The following is a 25,880-nucleotide window of genomic DNA, read 5'->3' on the forward strand; positions in this document are numbered from 1 at the left end:
GTTATCTGTGATCTACGCGACATTGTTCTTGTGCAGCACATATACGCGGGTGGTTCAATAAGCAACCTTAAATAGTTGATTGTCGAGCAATGAAAATGACAGTGTTTCATTTTTCTACGTAGTCCCGCTGATTTTCAATGCAAGTGCGCCATCGTTTGGTAAGCGCTTGTATTCTAGCAGATAATAATTCTATGGGTCGGGTGTGGCAGTTATTCATGCACTGCTTGCTTGACGTCTTCGTCGGGACCAACCCTCCTGTCGGCAAGATCCTCCTTGACACCACCGAATATGTGATAGTCCGACGACGCGAAGTCCGGCGAAAATCGCTGATGTAGTCAAAATTGAAGATCATGGGTGGTTGAAGCAGTTACTTGATATGTAACGTCACATATGACACGTATGGCGTCACGTGTGACGTATGTGACTGGGTGTTGTCATATTTGAGCAGTAGTCCACATTCAGTAGTCTTCTTTGCGAGTAGTGCACGACGTTTTATTCTGATGATCGGCTTCAGAGACGCCACCAGAAGATCACTCTATGTTCCGTTGTTCATTGTTTGTGCATTGAAGGTTCAAGAACTGCACCCTGATGTCCCTGAAGGAGGTTCGGTAGCTCCGACCGCTACAGTTGTGGGCGCGTTACTACTTCGAGGCGAACCCAACACATGTGTGTGTGTGTGTTTCTAATATGACAGTCGTCGAAAAACCCAGACAGCGTTGGGAATCGAGCCATGCAGGTTTTAACAGTTACGAACAAACAGTTACTTTCCATCACATCTGTGTGTGTCCTCCTGCGAACTTTCGCGTGCATTTATGCACCTGTGGCCTCGGTGGCTCAGTCGGTAGCGTGTGCGCCTTCTGATCCCGAGATCGCGGGTTCGAACCCGGCCGAGGACGCCAGCAACTTGATGGCAGGATACAAGTTGCTTACACACGCAGTCTTCCGCGAGGGATGTTAAATACGGGGTGCCGTGTGATGAGCTTTCATCGCACGTTAAAGAACCCTCAGGTGGGCAAAAGCAATCCACAGACAGACCGCTGTGGCGTCGCTCATGATCTCAGTTGTCTCGCGACGTAAACTCCAATTATTATTATTGTTTTTGCACCTGTTGCAGTGACATGCAGGCACTACCATAATGTGTCTTCATAAGCAACGAGGGATATCAATGGGTTTCACACGTTCACTCATAAGGTAACAAATGATTGACTCATCCATGGTGCACACCTGAAGCGGCCCAGGGCAGCCACTGCTAATCGGTTCCTAAACGCAGAATGGCGGTGGTGGTGGTGATGGTGATGATGGCGAGAGGACTTGCCGTTGTCGGCCTCACAGAGGTGGGCAACGTCACGACTGACGCCCTGGGAAATGTGCGTCCTGGGCCGACTTGCAAGGGAACTGTGCCGACATACGTCTGAAAGCGCCAGAGGAAAACCCACGAAAAACCCCAGCCAGCACAGCCAGCACCGGGATTCGAACCCGAGCACCTCCCAGTCTCGACGTGACATGGCGAGCACGCTAACCGCTGAGCCACGCGAGCTGGTGTAAACACAGCAAAGAGAGTAGATGATCTACAGTATCGGGTCCATGTCTAGTTTAGGTCCACCACTCTATTTGAAACTTGAAATCTACATACCTGAGTGGAATTATGCAAGGTGCATCGTAATACGTTTTAAAGATGCCGCGCTCTGTTCCACAAATTCCTGCAGAGTTCAGTTTCCCACGGAAAGTTTCGGAAGCAGCGGCCCTATCATCTCCATGCGCCTATTGTTTACGTCTGATAGCCTACGCACAGCTCGCACTCTTCCCGGCATGCTTTTTGTCTGTTCGTTGCTAAGAGGCACAGCAGTTCCGCTAGCGGACGACAGCCGGCCTCCTCATGCAATTGCTGCGCGCCAAAATTGGCACGGTCTTGCTGCCAGCACAGTCTAGAACAACTGCGGGGGAGGCGGGTGCTCTCCCCCCCCCCCCCCGCGTGTAATATGTCAAACCTAAACTGACCTAACCCAAATACTGACTACGTCTGACGCGTAAGCGCACCCCGAATCTGTACGCGTTGAGATCTAGTGCCTTCCTTGTGCATTCCTAGCAACGGCCGAGAGGGAACAGGCGAAGAGCATGCCGGGAAGAGAGGTGTGCGTACAGTGTTAAAAATGAACTTCACCGCATAGCACGCTCCTAGCCAACCATAATCTCGAATGATATCGTTATCTGCATTGATTTGTTGAAAACGGGAGGCGTACGCCTTTTCTGTGACACTTATGCTGTTCATAATTGTCACAAAAAAGGCGTACGCCTCCCGTTTTCAGCAAATCACGGCAGATAACGGTATCATTAGAGATTATGGTTGGCTAGGAGCGTGCTTTGCGGTGAAGTTCATTTTTAAGAGTGTAGGCTACGATAGCTAAACAATGGCGCATGGAGATGACATGGTCACCGCTGCTGTAACTTTACGTGACAAACTGGACTATGGAGGGATTTGTGGAACCGAGCGGCACGGAAACGGTTTGAAAACGGATTGCGATGCACCTTGCATAATTCCATCAAGGTATGTACATCCGAAATTTCAAATCGAGTGGCGGACCTCAACTAGACATGGACCGCCAATTCTTCCAACTTAAGCCCCCCCCCTTCCCGCCCCCTCTGTGGCGATGGACTTCCGACGCCCCTGAGTGGGAGGAGGAACTTGATATGACGAATGGTGGCCATACTTACGTTTGAGCGGTGTATTATCTATGTAGGTGTGTAAATCTGCAGAAAGTAGAGGACTCATGTTCCAGGTAGCACATATCATGGTTCAAGGGTGCTTCAAGGAGCAGTCAAATAGGATTTCTCAAACACTGCTTAAAGGGACATTAACGTGCAAAATCTCGCTGAATGAGAGTTGCTGTTACCTTGTCACCAACACAAAGGAAACGGGATTCGGATGAAGAAAACTTCAATGTACGCTTTCCCTCTCCCTCCCTCCTTAAGAAACGCGATAGGCCGACAGAAACGCTGAGTGGCATCGGATTGGTTTCCCTAAACGATCTCCCGCGATGATTGGACGAATCGTTTGAAGGAACCAGAGCCCGCTCCGCATTGTCGCGATTTTTGAGAAGGAGAGGTATAGTGTGAAAGTGTAACTTGCAGTTTCCTTCGTTCAAATCAAGTTTCCTTTGTACTGCTGTCAAGGTAACGGCATCTCTCATTCTGCGAGGAGCAATTTTTCTACTTTAGTGTCCCTTTAATTAATCCAACAGTTAATCAGTTGCGATGATACAAAGCACTTACGCTGAACATCATATTATCATCTTTAATTTAATTTACAAAAGTCCTACTAAAAATCAGCCTTGCACGGACGGCATAACCTGGGAGGCGCGGCCCTATAATCTGCTGCCGTGACGTAACGAGCAGAGCGTGGCGCATAGGAATAGACAGTACCGTCGAATTCCCCACGTCACAGAGTGACGCCGATCTCATTGATTGTCGTGTGGACTCATCAAATTATTTTTTCTCTCTCTCTCTCTCTGTAGAATGTCGTCCAGGTTAAGGCCTTCTCTGGCACGCAACGATAATTTTCTTGTGTAAGAACACTCATTGCTTGCTGTCCTTCCCTTCCCGGCCGAAAAAAAAATGGATGGGTCTTTCACTGCTTGTTTAAAGGTGCACAGAAATCCACCTAAAAATGTTTGTTTCTGACGCATTATGAAACGAGGTGACATAAATTGGACGGCTAATTCACGCAATAGTACGACACGCTAAGGAAAACAGCCGAAAGTAAGGCAGGAACCGCATGGAGCAACTTTTGCCAACCGAATTGCTCCAGCGGAGCGTCAAATGACCTGAACTGAGCGTGAACGGAACGGGGGAGGGGGGCTGATGTAGGGGGAAGGTGCGGTCAGCCTGCTCTGATGTGGCAGCTCGGTGCACTTAGGGGAAGGAAAAGAGAGGATGGTGAAAGAGCGAAGGAGAACTGAACGGAACCGAATCTACACGTTGAGGTTGCCATGGTGAAGCATCGGGCAAGGGCTACTGCCGATTCTTCTTCTTCTTAGTGTTTGCAGGCCGTGATTCGCATCGCATCGTCACTGCACGGGTGGTGAAGAGGACGAAACGGGAAAACAAACGTGGTCGCATCGGCGCGTGCTTGTGGCAGCGGCAGCGTTTTTCATTGGCGCATATGATTCAGTCGAGTTGCGTCATGCTCTCCTCAGGCGAAATATATATCCTTGGCAGAACTGGATGCATCACTCGAGTGTCCATTTTCGGCTGAGTCGGGCGTCGTAACGTCGACGTTCCGTTCACGTCCTGCTGGCATTCAACTGGTAAAAGTGCTCCCTGCGGTTGGCCCCTAATACTTCTTTCACGTTGCGCGTGACGACGTCGTTCCACAGTCGAGCACAGCTTTGCAGAAAACGGCGTTTCTCTCACCAAGACTTTCCCACCTCAAGAAAGCGTGAATGCATATTCAGCCATTTTCTTGAATTGTCCCGAAACTGTACTGTCGCTTTGATGTACGGGGACATGTTTGCTGCACGTCGAATGCCAAACGACGTAATGCAACAGAGGAATGCAAGGCGAAGGGATGTTACTTACCCCCTTCATACGCTTCCTCGTAGGTGCTTCTAGTGCTGTTCCCTGAGACGTCGAAGTCGTCACTCACCCCCTCGTCGTCCTTTTCCGTTCCTTCGCGGAGAATCATCGTAAAAGTAAACGTCTTATGCCATCGTGTAAGTTGGTCATACATCATTCAGTACGAGAACACAAGGAGGAATGTGATTATGACGATTGTGGCAACCTGTGATCTTGTTGTATTGTGGACCTTATGAGATTAGCCACAGACGATTGTGTACTCATCTTCCTCAACGTTCCCTAACCATTTAGCGCGCTTGTTATCCATGTGATCCTGTGATCTCGTAGTGATCGTGAAGGGCGAATCGGCATCTCAATCAGGCATTCAAAGCATACGACCAAACGTGCCTTTAATGTATTGCCCTCATCATCTTTGTTGTAGGTTCTATTTTGTTCCGTTCCGCAGTAAATTCTATGTCATGCGCATGCGGGGATGGGCATAAACACATGTTTGATGTATTTAAATATAAATACAAAATACCTTGTTTAAATATGTATTTAAATACTTGGCATAAATACTTTATATGTGTAATATCTTGAAACAGGAAATATAACTACAGTATTTAAATGCACTAAATACTTTCATAAATACACTGAATGAGCAAACGACTAAGATCAATATAGACTGAATAACAGTTTGAAGTAGCATGGAAAGGGTATTCAAGCTATATGAAAACCGTTCGTAGTTCGTGAAATGACCAATGGAAAGCATACACGAAAAGCATTTCGGCTCAAAAGGTCCCACTACGACGCAACCGAATTGTAAAAAACGCTGCCGCGGCAGGAGGTTTCCAGACTCCATCTCCAGGCCGCTCCTCCAGTCCTGTGACGCCGCACCGGCAATGTGCCTCATTCGCCGCGAAAAATTCGTCTGCTCTCGACAGCGCGACGTGCTATACTGGTTCCCTGCTATTCATTCAAGGAAATAAACGGTAAACGGTACCTGTTTACCGAGAGCACGATACGGTGGTTCTTTTATCTTCATTGCGTGCGTCAACGAGTGTGGAGTGCGTACGGTATGTCCTGTCGGGGACACGGTTAGCTAAAATCGCCTGGCAGTACCTCGCGGTCCCGTATTACCTCTGTACCGCTTGAAAGTCTTGTGCCAATATTCGGTTTGGAGGTGAACCATGTATTGCACGTGTTTATTACTCGAAAGAAATAGTCTTGCAACACCTGGAGTTTTGCGATGAGATAAACCACGGAGTGCTGATTTTAGACAACCGTGTCCCCTACAGTACGTCGCAATCGGCGCCTTATATGTCTCGGTGTTCAGTGTGTGGATTTTGCGGTTTGATGCGTCTCTCGTTTTGGTTCCATTTAATCGATATAGAGCCTGTATAATTGGCCGTACACGTGTGTTGCACAAGTGTGTGCTTCATTGAGGAGGCCTACAGTGATGCCGTGCGGAGTTCGAGGCAGCGCACATAAAAAAGGAAAAGAAAAGAAACAATGTTGTTCAATGATGTTCAACCTGCCACTGAACTCCGAATATGCAGTCTTTATTTCACTGAGGCTGATTGTGCAATCACGACCGAGGGTCGCGAAATCCGTCGGTGCCGACTTCTGAATCTGTCTGTAGCGATGTGTTGTTCCGTCGCTAAATTTGCCTGACGCGAGCGGGCAATGCAAATGGCAAAGAATGAGTACCTGCACTATAACCCACGCTGCTGCACAAGACACATCCAGCGTTTCGGAGTCCATGTGATCGTATCGGGAGAAGCGTCTGTCAGAAGAAACTGTGAGAAACTACGCAGCACCTCCGCCGTGTCGATGACCGATCCCGGCTGACAATTACTCCGTGATCCCTCGTCTGAGTGGATGCAGGTGCTTCGTCACATCGTGACGCGTGTTTTCTTGGCCGTTCACGCGGCCTCCGCAGTAAAAAGGGGAGAGCATCGCGCCAAAGGTAAAATCAAGCGTCTGCCGTGAGCGCAATATGTTCGCTAGGACGGTATTTATTGTGTAAAAATATAATACAGTGGCGACACATCTGAACGCGGTCAAGGAGAGAACTTTTTTTCGCCCCACTTTCCGTGCTCCTTTAAATAAGCATTCATGCAGACCGTTGCGAAGTAACAAGGCTCCCTCATCACGGTGATTTTAATGATGAAATGATTCAATTAGACGATTATGTCGTCCATGCAGCACCTGTTTGATCAGAGATGTTTGGTTCGTGAAAGAAACGAACCTCACCGGACCATCTGTAGCACAATATGCACATCCAGAAGGTCCTGCAAAATCTAGACATCGGTCCTGGAGCATTTCTAGTGTTTCAGAGCCAAAGGTTCATATTTGGCACTGAGTACAGCATTGGTAGAAATGAGTTACGTTGATGCCATTCGATTGCTGACACAAGTGCAATATCCATGTGTGCCCGAAAGAAACCTCTAAAACTGTGCTAATCCACCTAACCCGGTGAATAACCTCTAGACTCTCAGCAAAGCTACAGTCACGACAGTATGCAGCTGTGCAATTTTGAAATATGCGCATTTGATGTATTTAGCAGTGATGGCCAGTAGTTAACTACATGTAGTTAAACTACTAGTTAAACTACCTGATTGTAGTTAAAAAGTAGTTATCAACTGCTTGCAGAGATGTAGTGGCAACTACTAGTTAAACTACTATTTTAAGTAGTTAACTACAGTAGTTAAGTTACTGAAGGCGCCAACTACTTCTGATTTTGCCGCAAGCTTTACGGCACGATTGTGCTTCCGACTGTTACCTTGAGATACTTGTTTGATGAGAACGGAGGTGCAGAGCAATTGTGTCGTGCATGTGTACTAAATCTTCACTTTTAATGCTTGTCTCATTTGCTGTGAAATAACTCTGCACCTTAGTTTATCGCGTACGCACAAAGAGAATCCCGCCGCAAGCTATGTATTTGACGATCGTAGCAATGGCTTGAGCCAAAGTTTATTATTGCTTGTGATTCATATTTAGGTGTCCAAGAACACTACAAGGGATTGGTGTTGGTGGACAACGCTAAGTAGTTATAGATGTAGTTAAACTACATTGCAGTAGTTAAAAAAGTAGTTTTAACTACTGCCCTGAAAAGTAGTTGAACTACTAGTTAAACTACTCAATCACAAAGTAGTTAGTAGTTATAGTTAAACTACTGTAGAAGTAGTTAGTGGCCATCACTGGTATTTAGACGTACTTGCAAAGTATTAAGCAAATAAATAATCAGAAACAGTATTTCAATAAAAATATAAATGCAGTTCTCTTGACTGTATTTAAATACTGCCCATCCCTGTGCGCATGCAGGGTGTCTAGGGTGTGGCGAATCTAATAATGGTACTGTGATGTTACACGTAAGGTTTTTCTGCCTACACTCTTAAAAATGAACTTCACCGCATAGCACGCTCCTAGCCACCCATAGTCTCGAATGATATCGTTATCTGCCCTGATTTGTTAAAAACGGGAGGCGTACGCCTTTCTGTGACACTTATGCTGTTCATAATTGTCACAAAAAAGGCGTACGCCTCCCGTTTTCAGCAAATCACGGCAGATAACGGTATCATTAGAGGTTATGGTTGGCTAGGAGCGTGCTTTGCAGTGAAGTTCATTTTTAAGAGTGTATAGTGTGGCGACATGTTGCACGTGCCGCAGGGTAGGACTCTTGATAATTTTGACCATCTGGGGTTCTCTCGACGTGCTGGAAGTGCACACGGTGCTGGAAGATAATGTTTACCTCCCCCACATTGCTACCGTCCTCGGCTGGGTTTGAACCCGCGATCTTGAAATTAGCAAACCAACACGTTACCGACTAAGATTCCGAGGAGCTAAGGATCTGGGGCTATCCAACAAATTATGGTTACCTACTTAGAAGTATACACGGTGCTTCCCATAAAATGAACCAAGCTTCTTTTTTTTTTTTACGAAACGAAAAGCCTAAAAAAGAACGGTGCATTATATGAGGGTGAAACCAACGGGATTTGATTGGCAGTCGTCTTGCGCAAGGAAACGTTTTTCTTGTATTGTCGCTGGTTAGTTAATGAATTTATAAATTTTTAACCGTGAAAAAAAAAAGTACTGGCTTGTCGCAGGACGCTATCAAAAACCTCGTATTCAGTTGTTCGCAGTAAAGTACATCTTACGTAGTTTCTGTTTTGGTTAGCGCACTACTTCGCCATAGCTTCGTCAGCCATTCTAGTGTTGTCACGACCTTGATATACTGCCATCCCTGGTAGTTACTTTTACTATACTTACGAATACAAAAACTTACCGAACAAAACTGGGTAAACTACGATGAAAACTGTAATCAGTAAGCCGATGACTACGAGAGCCGTGATTAAGACAACCAGAATAGTACATGCCCTGCAGAGATAGATCAGAGCAGACAGGAAAAAATGTTTGACGCTGAATTAATAGAGAGTATTATAACCCAGTGACACGGCAAAATGAATGGCATTCCCAGCGAATGACATCCGCACTGACTGACATTCATTCCGTGTCACACGGTGAAACCAAACGGCAATATATGCGAATGACTTGTTCGAGTTCAGCAAACTCATTCGCTTCTCCCTCTCGCACCGATTGCGTGCCCTCGTAGTAGTAAGGTAGCGAAAAACAACAACGATAAACCGTTTGCAGAAATCAAACACGAATGAAAAGTTGTAATCCAATATCGTACCACGAATTCAATAACTTTTGACACGAAGGAAGGTTTGAAGGCTGTTTTTCCGAGAACTACCCTCGTTCCCAGTCGCCATGTTGCCAAGTGTGATGCAGATAGGCTTCTGCGTAATTCCATTTGAAATCGACAAGGGTGGGACGAGCAAGATTCAGGGACTAACCACATTAGTTGAGCCGGAAGCCACGAGCGGCCATGATGGTGTGAGTGTTAGCAGGAACCAACTGTGTACCAACGATGTCGTGTTTTGTTGCAATGGGCCTATAACGGCCACTTATTGAATAAATGCAAGCGTCTAATCACTAGGTGTACGTGTAGCTCTAGGTGAGAAATGGGCCTTGTGTGAGCCTTCCTAATTTCTCTATGGTCATCACGATGCGTTTCTGTATGGAGTTTTCAAAATCTGTGATAACTGTATGTATTTGGGATTGATATAATTCATTTATTTTTCTGTGTTCTCGTCTGGTATTGTTGACTGGGCGCGGAAAAGTGAATACACGGCAAGCGAAGTGGGCCGGGCCAATGTAAACGTGCATGGATAATTATGCACTACTTATTATTCATACTAGTGACGTCGTCTCTGACGTCATTTATTTACAATCGTAGTAGTCCGCACAACGGATGGATGGCGCTGACCGTCTCTGTCATGGCGTCATTCTGAAGACACAGGGGCCTATGGGAGTTACGCTACCTGTTTAAATATACCTTGGATGTCGTCGTGACGTGAAATTTCTAACGTTTCCTGACGTCCGATGACGTAAAGCTCGTGAAGCGCCTCAGTTTATCCCGCAAAGGAACTCGCCAGTTTCGGGGCACTGTCAGTCGAGAGTTTTAGTGCACCGTATGCTATCGCCTATCGCCTTTGCGTACGTAAGGAATAGCGTGGGGGTTCTGCGCACTGCGCGAAGCTCTTTTTATGCTGCCACCAACGCTATTCCCTACGTTCGCAAAGACGATAGTGTGCGATACACTAAAACTCTCAACTGACAGTGCCACGAAACTCGCGAGTCGCCATCGGGATACTATCGAGAGCTATCGGGATAGCTTTTATTTTATTATTATTATCGTTTGTTTTTTTTTTTGTCGGTTAGCGTCCTTGATGTGCCGGCCACAAACTGGCCGCCCCAGTTTCTCATTTGCATGCACTCGTTCATTAAATAAACATTCCGACTTTTCTGTTTCACTTCACCTCTGAGACAGTGTCAAACCAGTAAAGAAATAGCTTCGACTTTTAGTGATATTTTTCGAGAAATTAACTGGTTTCGGTTTACAAATTCCTTGCGCGGACCAGTGCAGGAACGTGCTCTTTCGCTGAACTATCCGGCGCTCAAATTCGTGTTCATCCGCTTCTATTGGTGGCGGGGGAGTCGCAAGATAAGGAACACCCGCGAGCGAGTGTTTGATATCACTTCTCGTTTTCTCCTAAACTCGTAAACACGATTGCGGTCGTGTCATTGGATGGGCCAGACACTGCGTCTTTATCGCCATAATGACAAGCATTTAATAATATTTAATATAATATATTTAATAATAATCTAATGTTTCGCTATTTTGGAGAAAACGAAATAAAAATATAACAAATGTACCTGTATAATGCTTCGTATCTTCGGCCATGGTGTCTTAATTATCGGCAGTGACATCATTTGCGAATGACAATCCGTTTCATCGTGTAGCTCGATGTAGACAAACGAATGACATTCGGTGCGACGGTCATTCGCTGGGAATGCCATTCAGTTTGTCGTGTGACAGGGGTGTTATTGCATCGAGCTACACGAAGAAAAGGAATGTCAACAGGGAGTTTTAGGAAACTGTAGAAGTTTCACGATAACGTTAGGGAAAACATGATAAGTCAATCGCCCGATTCCTTCGTAGCGGCTGACAGCTGCCCATATCTGATTGACTGACAGCGATACGGAATCGGGGAGCGCTTACGATTTCCTAAAACTTCCTATTCGCAAATGACGTCACTGTCACTGTCGCTGTCGATGATTAAGACACCAAAGCCGAACATGTGAAACTATATACAGGTATATTCGAAGCGGGGCCCCCCAGATTCTGATGTCATTTTTGACATGTGCAAAACCTCCAAGCAACCATTGTCACCCTTTAGCCCTGACGAAGGCGGAGCTTCTGCCGCAACGTCGTACCCCCTTAACTTTCCACCTGTAAATAAATAACTTCCCCCTTTTTCCTTACTTCCTACACCTTCGTTGTCTGCTTCTATTTTTTTTCAGCTACCAGCTACATTCGATATATTTTTATTTCTTTTTCTCGAAACTACAGAAACATTAGATTATTTCACAAAACAAGACTCAGTTTGCCAAGTATCACAAATAAAGACAAATAAGAAGCCTATATCTGAACCACACCTGACAACATGGCGACTGGCAACGAGGGTAGTCCTCCGAAAAAGAGTGTTAAGCCTTCCTCGCTTGTTGTCAGAAGTTATTAATTCGTGATAAAATATTGCAGTACAACTTTTAATTCGTACCTAATTTCTTCTAACGGTTTACCGTTGTTGTTTTTGCTACCTCTCCACTGACGAGTGTACGCAGCACGGTGCGAGGGGAAAAAGTGAATGAGTTCCTGCAACATATTCACTTGGCGAATGTCATTCGCACGTGTTACCATTTGGTTTCACCGTGTGGCACGGAACGAATGTCATTCAGTGTGAATGTCATTTTCTGGGAATGACATTCAATTTGCCGTGTGACAGGGGTATTAGCAGGCCGTTGGTAGCGTCACCGTGAAGGCTTCACGGTATCATTGATCCCGGTAGGTATGGTAGCTTCACGGTGAAGCTACCATACCTACCGTGATCAATGACAGCGTGGATGACTCAGAAACTTATCCGTTGATAAGGCGCGGTACATACGGTACTTCGGAAGCCAAGTTATCAACGTAACCCTAACAACCCAACCTAACCCAATCAACATATAAGATTCAGAGTCACGCACGCTGTCAATAGCGAGTTTTCGTGAATGGTTTTTCTTCAAACGGTTCGCGAACGATTTCGAGGATGACCAATGAGAAGGGCAAGTGACTCAGACGTAATCATCTGATTGGTTCGTGGCAAGACCGTTCGCGAACCGTTTGACTGAGAACGATTCACTAAAACTCCCTATTGGCTCCGGTAGGTACGGTAACTTGACGGTGACGTTATCAACGGCCTACTAAAACTCGCTAGTCTTAGGAGCCACGCTAATGAACTCTATAGCGTGTAGCACCGTTTCAGACTTCATGAAGCAGTTGTGCCCGCTGCCCTGCCCGTAACGTGTCGTAGACAGGTCGTTCTAGTGAATCGTTTTCAGTCAAACGGTTCACGAACGGTTTCGCGGCGGGCCAATGAGAAGAGGGACTGACTCAGAATGGAATCCTCTGATTGGGCAGGGGAAAAACCGTTCGCGAACAGTTTCGGGGTGAAACGATTCACTAAACTTCCCTAATAGCGTTTGGGGCGAACACGATGCGTACTGAACGGGTCCTGATCACTCGTCATTCCAAACGTCAACATATACGTCACCATCAAAACAGTTCCGCCCATGATCAGCGACCAAACTGTTTATAAACAACGCCGTCGCTGTGCGCCATTTTGTTCCTTCTTTTGACCTCAGTAATTAGTGTTATACGACATCCCAGCAGTACAAAGCGCGCGTAGATTTGCAAATGAGGCCTGGTAGTGCTGCACCCGCTCCGCCCAAAAACATGATAACGACAACGGCGCTTCACACTTCAGAAAAGCTACCATGTCGCGTAACAAGCGCCGTTATACGTAATTTACACTGGCAGAATACATTCACCCCTGTGTTCTTACGCTATCTACAGTGGCTCGTAACGGCCGGCGCGTGGGTCAAAATCCGTCAAAAACTGTGTCTGTACCATCGTCACCACCAGCTCGCTCGCTACCTAACTTTCCTTTTGTGTCTGCATGTCTGCGTATTTCTATCCGTGCTTGTATGCGTTAGTACTGTGTACGGATCATGCGCGTTCCCACGATTTTTTTCAAGGGGGAGGGGCAAAGTGCTTCGTGGATGGGGGCAAAGCGTTCAATCCCCTCCAAGTGATGGACAATAGTCATGCAAACAGTATCGATAGCACTATCGATGTCTGTGACGACCACTCGTTTGACTATCGATAGTTTTGCTCAAAAATATCGATAGCATCAGCTATCGATAGTATGTTCGACAGAGTCTAAAACCATTTGCTGCGAAAACATAGAAGTCGAGTCACTGCTCCCATTTGTGTTATCCACCTAATGAAATACCGTTATTTTTCTATTGATATTTTTGAAATAGTTTTGAACTGTTAGCGTGATAAAACCGATTACATAAAACAGAGGAGCTGCGTTCCAGAAAACGCATGGGAACATCTATTTTGCTTAAACCAACCGAGCAGAAAATGGGATTTCGTGAATTCTTGAGCGTTATATGTGTGATTAAACATTATTCAGAGCAGCCACGTGCGCTGTCAAACTATCAGTACTTTATACTACTGTTCCAGTAATACGCACTTATGTCAAATATTAATGTGAACGACAGTTCTTTGCAACGATGTGAACCTGCACGCCAAGTCTTGCAGCAAAGCGGGCAATACACGCATAGAAAATCGGCACCGCGAGTACCGAACCTCGTCCGGCTCCACGGCAGGCATCTCCACCAGTGAGGCGGCCGCGGGAGATGTTACGTGCTCACGGGAACCAATAGGAATGGACGATGTGCTCACCCATGAGGTCGACGCCAAAGTTTGTGTGAGGGTTTATCTTGTCAGGTACGCAACACGTAGGCAAACAATTCTGCTTAGTATATATACTCTGGCGTACAGTATATCTTGGGCATGATGTAATAAACCGCACATATCGAAATGTCAACCTCTTTACGACAATCGCGAGGAAACGAAAGCATTCTGAAAAGTTTTGAGATGTTGGCCAGTGGCCCTATACTTGCACTGGATCTGCGGTTGCACCAAACGATAATTAAGTTATATTATCTATAGGAACCATTCTCGCTTCAACTGACATAATGGCGTAGTTGACGTAACTAGGATTCTGCAACAGCTTACCTTTGACCAATGTGATTTCGGATGGCGGAGCACCGATGATGTAGCCTACGTTGTGCGATAGATATTTTATAGTTTCACAAAAGCAAACGAATGTACGAAAGCGCTATTGCACCTGTGAATTTGGGCTGAAAGTAATCTCTCTTATGGAGTCGCCGACTGCTTAGATTAGCCTATGATACCTTCTTTCTAGAGCGTTATCACTTGCTTGCCTCATTGTCGTTATCGTAGATCGCGTCCGAATTGCAGTCACATATTGGAACACATTCGGTGCTCACATCATGAACCATCTGGATAGCTACGATATCATATCTAGTCAGCAACATGGTTTTAGAAGAAATTTTTCATGCGCAGAACTTACAACAGATTTCTTTGAAGCAACGAATAATGGTTTACAGATTGACGCAATATATGTTGATTTCAAAAACGCGTTTGATCATGTACAACATAGACGACTAATTAGTAAGTTACAGTTGCCTAAGATTCATTCTGTTGTCATTGAATGGATATCGGATTTCTTAAGCATGAGATCACAATGTGGTAAACGGGGCAATGCAATTAGTGATTCGTCTGTTGTGTTATCTGGTGTTCTTTAAGGGTCTGTAATACGTCCCCTTCTTTTTTTGTTTATACTAATGATTTGCCACAGTATCCTGATTGTAGGGCCAGATTATACACAAATTTATCAAATTGTGGATATCGATACAGATTGTAATAACTTGCAACGTAACCTTGAAGCTTTGGAGGTAAGTGTAGACCATGGCAGATGGAAGTCAGAAAACAAAAGTTATGTCCTCAGCAAGAGCGAAAAAGCCCGTCTGTTATGTGTCAGTTGTATGTTTCGAGGAAATGTACTTGAAAGTGTCAAGCAATACAAATACTTGGGTGTCTATATATCAGACGATTTTTCTTAGAAATTTCACATAGAGCAGCTGTGCTGCAAAGCATCCCGTACTTTAGGTTTCTTAAAACCATAGGTGGGGAGTAACGCGTTACAAAGTAGTGCGTTACCGGTAACGCGTTACATTCGGGTAGTGGAATATGGTAACGCATTACATTTGGGAGAAAAGTAATGAGTAACGTAACGTCATTACATTTTTACTAACTAACGCGTAACGGCGTTATGCGTTACTGCGTGTTTGGGAACATTGCTGCATCGTCTAAACTTGAAAGCTTGAGCGAGGACCGTGCCTGTAGACTCCGGGAAAATCTCCTATTTTTTCTATTCATCTTCAACAATGACAAGAAGGTCACATCCGCACCCGCGAAGAACGCAAAAGGACTATTGACCTACCCTGGTTGAGATGTCACCTTTGTTTACCACCTCTATTTTTCACTCCCTTTGGTATTTTTCGGACGAATGGGGTAAAAGCGACAGAAAAATATCCTCTACCGTCTGAACAAGTAACAAAGTACCAAGGAATTCGCTGTTTGGATTTATACTGTGTGAGATAAAAGGTCACCGTCTCTATCAACCTTCACAAGCAGCACGCACGTGTCATTAGGACTCTGCTCAGCCACTGCCACACAGATGAAAATTTTGAGCGTCAACTACTTCTGCGTTGCAATAAATCATGCATGTAAGTTTTGTTCATGCGTGACCCTTGTTCGTGCACAACATTGCGTGTATTGATCTGCGGAACGCACTTGTGTGACTCAACCGAATATGGTACATATTATAAGGACAACTAGCGAAGTAATGCAAAAGTAACGGCATTACTTATCAGAAATAACGGCGTTAGTAACGCGTTACCTACTATCGCAACAGTAACGAATAACGTAACGCGTTACTTTTTGAAAAAGTAGTGAGTAACGGTAGTGCACTACAAAATAAAAGTAAATTTCCCACCTATGCTTAAAACGTATGTACTTGGCATCGGCTGATGTTTGAACTTTTGGCATTAATTCCTTTGTACTCTCTAAACTCGAGTTTGCTTCAGTTGTTTGGAACCCTGATCAAAATTATGTCATAAACGTGCATGGGCGTATACAAAATAATGCAGGAAGGTCTACTGTGAGCATAACTCAAGTAAAGGCTCAGTACAAAATTCCTTTGTTGTCTGTAAGGCGTAAGATATCTCGGCTCGTTCTCTTGTACGAGCTTTATAATTCTAGTTCTTCTTACGTCATACCGGCACATTTTTTATCAAGTCGACTTGACCAGCCCTATAAATTTCAGGAAATGTTCTGTCATACTGATGCCTACAAATTCTCGACATTGCAGTTGGGCATTTCTGAATGAACCCACTTGCCAGTAGAAGATGTTTCAATATCAGATTTACGCCAATTTCACGATGTTTGTGAAGGAATGTTTCTTTGAGCATGTACGTTTCTTTTAAAGTTTGTTTTCAGTGTTTCTTCCCCCTAACGTAATGTCCTTCCAGGGCCTTTAAAGTAGCACAGAAGTCATTTTTAACACCCAGTTTTCTTCTTATAAAACTGTTAAGTTTGCCAGTAAGATGCACCATGCGAAGTAATTTACACCACAGTCATAATTATCGGAGAAATTGAATTTAAAATACGCCGCAAAAAGCGACCGTGCGCAACAGTGGTGAAGAGCAGTACCAGCCTGTGATCTGCCTGGAACCTCGCGCTGACGCTATAAGGGGAACGCTCGCTGATTGGCCTAGAAAAATGTTGTCTGCTACTCCGCTGTCGTCTGCTATTCGGCTGTTCGGGGTTCTGATAAAGCCTTTCTCCTTGCTCGGTAATGCTTCGGCCGCTCCTTCTATCCCCAATTCTCCGGGAAAACTGGCAAAACAGGTTTACGGCGGCAAAGGGACAATGCGCTGACCCCCACTGATCGGCAAACCGGAACGAGTCTCCTTATGCCGTCATCGGTGACGTGCCATCATACCTCCTCATCCTCGTTATAGCTGGAGTGGCGAGTTAAGGGTGAAGGCGCGGAGCTATGTTTATGTGAGTTTTTTTCTGGGAAACAAATTGCACACATCAAAACCTTTCGCGCTATTCGGTATAATGACACACACACTTTCATCAGATGTCTTAATCTGAATTTTTTTTGGATGGCCTTCTGTACTCCTTTAAGGTAAAATAAATCAAATGAAGTGAGATTCTTCAAACATAAACGGCTACACTTATCCTAATTGGAATAAGTTTCATCACACGAAACTGGGACCACGTTGCTTCATCGGAAGTTGACACCATTAAAAAGCTACAGAATGAAGGAATGCTTAAAGGGGTTGTGAATCCAATCCCCAACATTACACGGAATCCTGGTTGAAATGTAGATTAATGGGTCGTAATGGGTAAATCTCCGTCGAAACCCCGTCACGCTGCGCTACCGCGTCACGGAATTATGGCATTTAGTTAGGGGAATTTTAAAACAGTTCTCAAACGCTTTGGGGCCCTAGAGAAATAAGGGGTCGTCACTACGCTTGTCAATAACCCTAACAATCGTTTGCGCCCCACAGTTGCGACGCGCCCTTGGGAAGCGCTTTGGGACGTCAAAGACCTCAAGATCCCGTCCTTAGCTGCACTTACATGGACGGGTATGTCGACTGAAGGCCCCAATCGACTGATCATTAAGCTATACTGATCGACTGATCATATTGAATATCGTAGCGCACATTTATAACGCGAAAGTACGAATCGGATATTTTAAACAATCAAAATAGTGGTGTTGCGAAGGGCTGTTGAACCGCTGCTCTCCAGAGGGCGTCATGACGCACAACATCGCAGCGGCTGGAATCGCGGTTAGCTGGTCTTGCAATGGATGGCCCCTTCGTTGTTGTACGTCTAGGGAGCAGCGCCTCAACTGCATGCACTTCACAACGCCCCCATTTTGATTGTTTCCAATACGGGATTTCTACGTTACGCACTGTAACTTTGTTCTAAAGCATGTTTGTATCAATCAACCTGCGTTAGGAGCATGATCAAGCTAAAAGGAATGGTGATTATGCATAAGTTACATTTGAAGTGTCGATGTAAAATCACAAGTTTCTTGCCGTTAAAACTGCTGATATCAAATGATATGGCAGAGGAGCATGTTTAACTGCAACAAAGAGTTTGAAGTGGCGAAAACTGCTTTTGAAATTGTGAAAAATAGATGTTGATGCAATGAGCCGCGAAGCTGCAAGCCTGAGAGCTGGCAGCTACAATGTGTACACTGCTCTGTATCCCCTCCGCGGGCCATGCTTCACGTATGTGTAACTTTTTCATTATTTTAGTAGTTATACTTCGATATTAACATTTGCTTGTCTTGCTTAAATAATTTAAATAATTTCTTCTCCTTCTTTCGGATTATCGCTGTCTATTTCAGCTGCTCATTTCTTGTCAGCTTGAATAAATCACCCCATAAAAATGTCCACAGAGCATCCTTCCATCGTCCGCGTATATCTCAGTAGATGTCTGTCGGACGTCTTCCAGTAGACTTTTTTTTTCAGTCCCTTGAACGTACATTATTAAGGTGTGTCCTCAATATGCCGTGAGGACGCCCCTTTACATACCTAACGCAATATCCGCAACATGTCCAAATATAATGGTACAGCTCGAAGCAGAGTTAACTTGAACGCGCCTCCGACCTGCGGAGCGGGAAGAGAGCCACCCTAGCGGCATTTAGGCTAAATGAGGGGAAAGAGTGTTTCGGCTGTCATGAGCTGTTGACTCGGTATTGCATTACCATCAGCTGTTATTATCACAGCGACATTTGTTTGGGTGTGGCGATTATGTAGAGGTGTATGCTGGCCGATATCACAAGGATGCGCTGCTGTTATCCCATTGATAGGATATCGCAGCGATGCGCGACAGATCGAGTTGGCTAGCACTGATTGCAATCATCACAGGTTAGCTCAGTTTTTTCCTGATTCATTGCGAATCCAACAAATTTGCCACTAGAGTCCGCGCAGCCTCATTTCTTTCATCACAATGCTGAAAATGCCCCACTCAGAGAACGCGGCCACCTTCTCGTGTATCAATGAGATAGCGGCATCGCATCCTTGCGATATCAGCCAGCATACACCTCTATATAATCGCCGCAAAACCAAACAAATGTCGCGATGATAACAACAGCTGACGGTAATGCGTTGCCGAGTCAACAGCTCATAGCATGGCGGACACCCCCGCAGTACAACTGGCATAGTCGAAACACTCTATCCCTTTATTTCTCGTAAGCGCCGCTAGGGTGGCTCTCTTCCCGGTCCGCAGGTCGCAGGCGCGTTCAAGTTAACTCTGCTTCGAGGTGTACATGAAATATCCACGGATATCTGCACTGCGTTGTGGGTCTGTAGAGGGCGTAGTGCATTCACCGTCACTGTTGATTTTAAAGTTTATAGAACTGGGGCGCGAACAAACACGACCGAGATTAGGATTCGAACTTACTTGCATATCGATTGCGCCCCCATTTCACTGCAAGAAAGAAAGAAAGCAAAGGCAGAATACGACCACCATGAACGTGCACAAGTATCCATACCCAATCCGCAATTGGGTTAACAACCCAACACTGGATTTATATGCTTACGTTTCGAAAGCGTTGAACCCGTAGCTTTTACTGCGTTAAATAGCGTGAGGCATTAATCACCCAGAAGAAAAAGGTTTGCTTGTGTTTAACGTACCGTTTTGCCCCATAATCGGTTCATTTCCAGCAGGTGCTAAAAGAGAGTAAAGTCCATCATCAAGTGTATGGTTGTACCCACGTGTCCCACACAAGCCTCCAGCTTCAACAGTTAGCTGCATCCTTGTATGCAAATACATTCAAACTTAAGGACATCCTCTGTTCCCGGATCCGGTACATTTGCTCACTGGAGATTTGCCCAACGTCCGAAAGCTCAAGGCGCGAAAGCTCAAGGCGGACAAGTGATCACCAAGTTCTTTATGTAACTGTTATTTTCGCAAGTTATGTGTTGCGCTTTGTGGCACAGTATAATTGCAAAATGTTTGTCGCGGGAGAACGTACTTTGCTGTGACAGGTGGCAAACATTAAATTTCTGCGTCATGTCGCGCATGCCTGAAGCTCCTTAATAGTAAAATAAGTCGTACATGTGCACTTCATACATTCATTGCTGCGGGTCCGGGTGGTATCAGTGGGTTATGTCGTTAAAGGCGATCATGAGTGTAATAATCGAGAGCATTTATTGGTAGTTCATTCACTTCCACAAATGTATTTAATAGTTGCGAAGCAGACTGATTTAACTAGTGAAATTTTCGCGTGCCTGACAATTGCAAAAGCGCATAAAAATAATGCGTATCAATGCTGCTTTTACGAAATGCTGTGAGGGTAATATCGGGCTTAGTGCTAAGTAATCCAGCCACAGACTTGAACCCTGACTTCGCGCTTCGTGAAAATTTGAGGCCACGAAATTAGTTTTTTTCTTCAGCAAGTGGCGAGACGCTGCGAAGGTTATCCGTATATATTCTGTCGGATGACTCCATAGCGTAATCCTGCAAGAAATGGAAATTCACTGGGCAGGTGAACCTGGAAAAGTTTTTTTGAGAGCATCTAACATTGTCACAAGTGTCTTGCGTTATGGAAGTCATTACCTCCACCAAGGGAAGACCGAAGCTGTTTTTTTGGCAGCTGTCAGAAGATGTATTCGTTTCTAAAAGGTTCAAAAAATAAAACTGTGGTTTGAAAAATACAGCGCTTATTATCGTTCACTGTTTCACACAGTGGAAAAGATAAAACTAAATTACTGAAACTGATGAAACTGTCAAGGTGGGTTCATGATAAAATAGAACGGTGTGAGCAACGGTGTCCGGTCCCAGCTCTGGATTGGTAAGCAATTGTCCGCGCCTCTCTGTCCTCAGATCCCCAATGACAATTTTGGTTTGGAAAGACTTCGCAGCACAGTACACGTAAAATATATAGAAACCTAAATTTATCAATTTCCCTAAAAGGATATCAGTGGACCAACGTTGGCGTTTTTTTCTTCTTTTTTCCGAGGCCGTGCCTCGCAATGACCCTGCTATTCAGAACTGACACCGTAAGCAATGAATAAACAGAGCTGACACGGTGAACAATGGATAAAGAGAACTGACATCGTGAACTATGAAGAAAAAAACAGTTAATTAACAATTTCGATAATCCTCACTCTACTGTATTGTTGCATCAATGGTATTGATATCAATGGTACTGTTGCAATCGCGCAGCCGTTCCCAAACATTCGTAAAAAATATTGAGTCCGAAATCGAACAATATTAATTCACGTGCATAAGAAGCACATATCGACACATGGTTGAAAATGACATTCGGTTCTGTGGACTTCTGTTTTCGGATACCGTTTTCCTCCTATTGTGCCCCAAACCGCTTCCTTAAAACGATTTACTGTTTATTTCTTTAGGACACAATAAGAACTTGTGACGAGGAAGGTATAATTTCCTTAAATGAAATACTTGGGCCACAGTTGGCACACTGTCTCAGTCAATTTTCGGTCCACTTGATCGCGGCGTGCTGGATAAAATGCTTACTTGCTACGTTGTTGGTCCCATCGAGCCCTGGAAGGAACCGGTGATTATTTACGCTTTAGTTGAGAGAACAAGACGTGGAATAGGACAGACAGTGCACTCTTAAAAATGAACTTCACCGCATAGAACGCTCCTAGCCGACTATCATCCCGAATGACAAAGTTCTCGCACCTTATTTGTTGAAAACGGTAGGCGGAGCCTATTTTGTACCTATTATGTACGGCATAATGGTTAAAACTTAAGTGAAAACTTCTGCCTGGAATGTAAAGACTCGCCAAAAAGGAGCGATTTTCTGCAGTCCTTTTTCTTATCATCTCTGCAGCAGCGTTTCGCAGGCTTATTCTGTCAGTGTAAGTTCACAGCCTAGTTCTTTATTAATTCATCTTGACATATGCAAAATATGGGCACTCTTGGTTATGTCGAACAGAAAAATTATTGCATCCGATGATGTGCACGGGGAAAGACGCGACAGTTTAATGTAATTTAGAAACGGAGAAGTCAACTATTAGTTGGCTTTATGCTTGTTCCTCAGATATTTATTGTTTTTTGTTTGCATACCGCCTAGGATTTTCCAGCAAATTTTCCTGTTTCCTTGGATTCGCCTCTCCAACTACCTGTAGAGGCGCTCGCGTCGTCTTCAAAATGGCCGAGAAAAGAATGATCACCGATGAACAAATCAAACTGCTTCATGCCTACTTGCACGAGACACGCCTCAAAATTGTATAAATAACCTGCCGTCTGCTATTACTGTCATTCATTTAGTGTTTCTGTTGGAGTCCGCTAGGTGGCGAGCAGCCAGTTGGAGAGCAGCAAAGCAGAAGCGCGCGCAAAAGCGACCAGCGACACATCAGACTGGCGGTGCCTTGCTTGCAAAGGGCGGTGGAGCAAAATAGCCGGGTTCTGTATGGTTTTATTGCACATCATGTGGGCGGTGGGCTCAAGTGGCTTGTGTTGGAGCCCACGGGCTTTACTTACTCTGCTTGGATTGCAAAGTCAAATTTGTATAGTTCATTACCACAATGTGTCTCATCTTGCCCCGAAGGTTGGGGCCGATTGAGGCAATCTGCATTTTTGAATTTCTTGTTACGCGTTTATTTTAGACCGGCTGCATTTACAGGTCAGAAGCTCTAGACCCCTAAGAATGTGCCTATGGCTACGAAAAATGAAAATTACGTGTTCAATAGAATATTTGTGTTTCATCTTGCCTTACTTACTTACTTACTTACATCTTGGCTTACTTTGCTTTACTTACTCTGCTTGGATTGCAAAGTCTAATTTGTATAGTTCATTATCACGACGTGTCTCGTCTTGCCCCGAGGGTTGGGGCAGATTAAGACAATCTGCATTTTTGAATTTCTTGTTACGCGTGTATTTTAGGCCGGCTGTGTTCCTTCTGCATTCACAGGTCAGAAGCTCTTGTGCCGATGGCTAGTTTTTAGATTCTTTTTTGAACACATGAAACATGAAAATTACATGTTCAATTGAAAATTTGTGTCTCATCTTGCCCCACCTTCCTCTACCCAACTAAATGGGGTATCACCCTTTCGGTTCATTTGGTACGCTTTATATGCGTCCTTACCATATGGTGGGTAGCTTGGTGCGACATCTGTTGAGAGAAAAATGTGCGTTATGCAGGCATTTGTCCATCTTGATACAATAACCCCAGTTACTTTGGCGCAGCATGGCCAGAGCTGCTCTTGCGCCAAAAAACCCCAAATCAAATCAAATCAAACCAGTTACTGTACCATTAAAGCATATTTGTGAGTCAGTTCTGAGTCTTCCTTCCTGCCTTAACTACAGTGTCCTTAGGCACGTCTTTGTGCATTGGTGTAGACAGGGGAATAGTTAGAAACTTCCAAACTACGCGCGTTTTTCTTGAAGTGCACTGCTCCAGGAGCCATTTCACAACACGCGTTCGGCTGCCCGACTTTTAATGACAAATGTTTTAGCAATGAGTTACGTTCAGCTCTGAAGCAACACCGGAACCATGTACGTTAACTAAGCTATAGCGAACATCAGAAGAGCATTAACCGAGACTGTAAACAAAATAATGACCTACAAAAGTTGCATAATGTAAAAAAACCCGAGACTAGGGAACACGAAGGGACAGACACAAACACGAAGTCTCAAACACAGCTGAAAATTTTACTTCACAAAACAGAAATATATACAAGCGGAAGGAAGGCGCTTGTATATATTTCTGTTTTGTGAAGTAAAATTTTCAGCTGTGTTTGAGACTTCGTGTTTGTGTCTGTCCCTTCGTGTTCCCTAGTCTCGGGGTTTTTTACATTATGCATCATCTTCACCAGCTCGCTTGCTTCCTAGCCATTTTTTCACTACAAAAGTTGCTCATAGTTCTACGAGAGACAATTTACACTTCCATGGTGGTCGCTGAGGACCATTCTCCCTTTCACTTGCAGGTCAGAATGGTCCCGTCGAACGCTTCGTGTGGTGCAGGGATATTCCCAAGATCGGGGGGTGGGGATCGGGGGGTGGGGATCCCGTATAGGGGATGTGACGCGCATATCTGTTGCTTATATGGCGTTTTTGGCCTTTCTGTCCGGTATATTTTAGGCGGTTGCAAGATTGTTCGGGGTGTCAAGGGGTGCGGGGGGTGCTACCAAAATCCCGGGTGTGGTCGGTGCCACAAACATTACATACAAGTCCAGAAGAACACGCAACAACGCAGATTGTCTGTGGGGAACGCAGCCCAGAAGCTACCAGAAACTGATACTGGGCTCGCGATGATCGCTTCCTACTAAATCGCGCACTCTAAACACGCGGGCAATACAAATACAGAAGCTACAGGTATTTCTGCCTAGCAACTGCCACAATTTTATTACAAAACTCACATACCCATGCACTCTTCACGGCGTTACCAGTAATTTCCCCCGAAACCGCCCTCCGGATGCTGCCCAGCTTTCGGAGGAGGTATATGTTTATGGATCCATATTTGTGTATTGGTAGCCGATCTATATTACACACTCTCAGAAATTTCAGTGGCAGTTTTGCAAAAAAGAAAAAAGAAAACAAACAAACAGGGTAGGGGTTGAGAAATCCCTGGGTGTTACACTGTTAACTCGGCTTTCTAGCATGAACACAGAAAAATAACCGTCCGCGAAAGACGTTTTTAAATTTATTCGCATGTCCTTATTTTTCGCCTTTAAAGTGTCCTTCAAAAGCTGGACGCCAGGATATCCATTGACATTCTTTTGTTCTCGAAGATGAAAGGTGAATTAGAAAACAATGAAAAGAAGAAATAAAATAAAAGAAGAAAGTTGTGGGGAACTCTCGAAGAACGGTTATTCGCTGCGAGATCGACCTATAGGGGGCGACACTGTCACCATTCTAGTGTGGATAACACGTGGGCCGATGTTCGGATTTGATGGTTCTTTTTCATAATTCTTGTGTATATTCACCGGAAGATCACTTGTGCCGCGTTGGTACGACACTATTCGGTTCCCCCTACGGCACTGAACGCGGAATAAACGTGTAAAAGCAGACGACGCGCCCACACTGCGATAGTTCTCTGTTCTCCGCAGCGCGCCGACACCGTTCGATCTCGGAGCGAATACCTGATACAACAGTCTTTTGTGTGTACTTGTTTGCGGTTTTGCTTGTGTGTTTGTTTTGTTTGTGCTGTTTCTTCGTGTTCGTTTGTATTTGTTCGTTTTCCCAGAGAATCACGCTGCTTTAACGTGGGAAATCGCTCTCTGAGGAGCTGCGAGACTTACACCCGCTTGCCGGAGTACTCCATCCGGTTCCTGCAAGCGTAGAACAAGGAGTTTGAAGTATCTGTACCATAAAGTAGGAACTCAGGCTATGCAATTTTCTCGACACTTCTCTAGTATGTGTGCATGCAGTCACTTCACTTGAATCTAGACCAGTAAACAGCAGTCAAGGACTAATATATTAACTGGTCGTTGTCTATGAAGCACGAAAACAGAAAGGTACGTGTGCGTGATTGAAGTATATGGATAAATAAATATAAATCTGACAGTACACTAAGTCCGCGTTAAAGGCTGAGCCCTTGTCTGTGCTAAATGCTGTTTTCTGAATCATCGTGTATACTATTACGGGGGTTGCCTGCAGACCAAAACTCTTCGTGGGGTAGCTGCTGAACGTCACATGGACAGATTATTATTTAACCGCGTTT

The 25,880-nt window shown here is 44.8% G+C and overlaps 1 protein-coding gene across 1 annotated transcript in view; it reads right to left on the reverse strand.

Annotated features, from left to right (window-relative positions):
* LOC135400027 (uncharacterized) overlaps positions 1-25,491 on the reverse strand; it is a 50,019-nt gene extending 24,528 nt beyond the window's left edge. The window contains exons 1-7 of the mRNA XM_064631772.1: positions 25,459-25,491; positions 23,304-23,330; positions 21,728-21,754; positions 19,876-19,911; positions 19,782-19,811; positions 19,643-19,669; positions 2,713-2,748 (exon numbers count right to left, since the gene is read on the reverse strand). Coding sequence (XP_064487842.1) covers positions 2,713-2,748; positions 19,643-19,669; positions 19,782-19,811; positions 19,876-19,888 — 106 coding nt within the window. The 5' untranslated portion in view covers positions 19,889-19,911; positions 21,728-21,754; positions 23,304-23,330; positions 25,459-25,491. The remainder of the gene's footprint in view (positions 1-2,712; positions 2,749-19,642; positions 19,670-19,781; positions 19,812-19,875; positions 19,912-21,727; positions 21,755-23,303; positions 23,331-25,458) is intronic.
* Positions 25,492-25,880: the final 389 nt, after the last annotated feature.

Source organism: Ornithodoros turicata, chromosome 1, assembly GCF_037126465.1.
Source record: "Ornithodoros turicata isolate Travis chromosome 1, ASM3712646v1, whole genome shotgun sequence".
Taxonomy (NCBI): Eukaryota; Metazoa; Arthropoda; class Arachnida; order Ixodida; family Argasidae; genus Ornithodoros; species Ornithodoros turicata.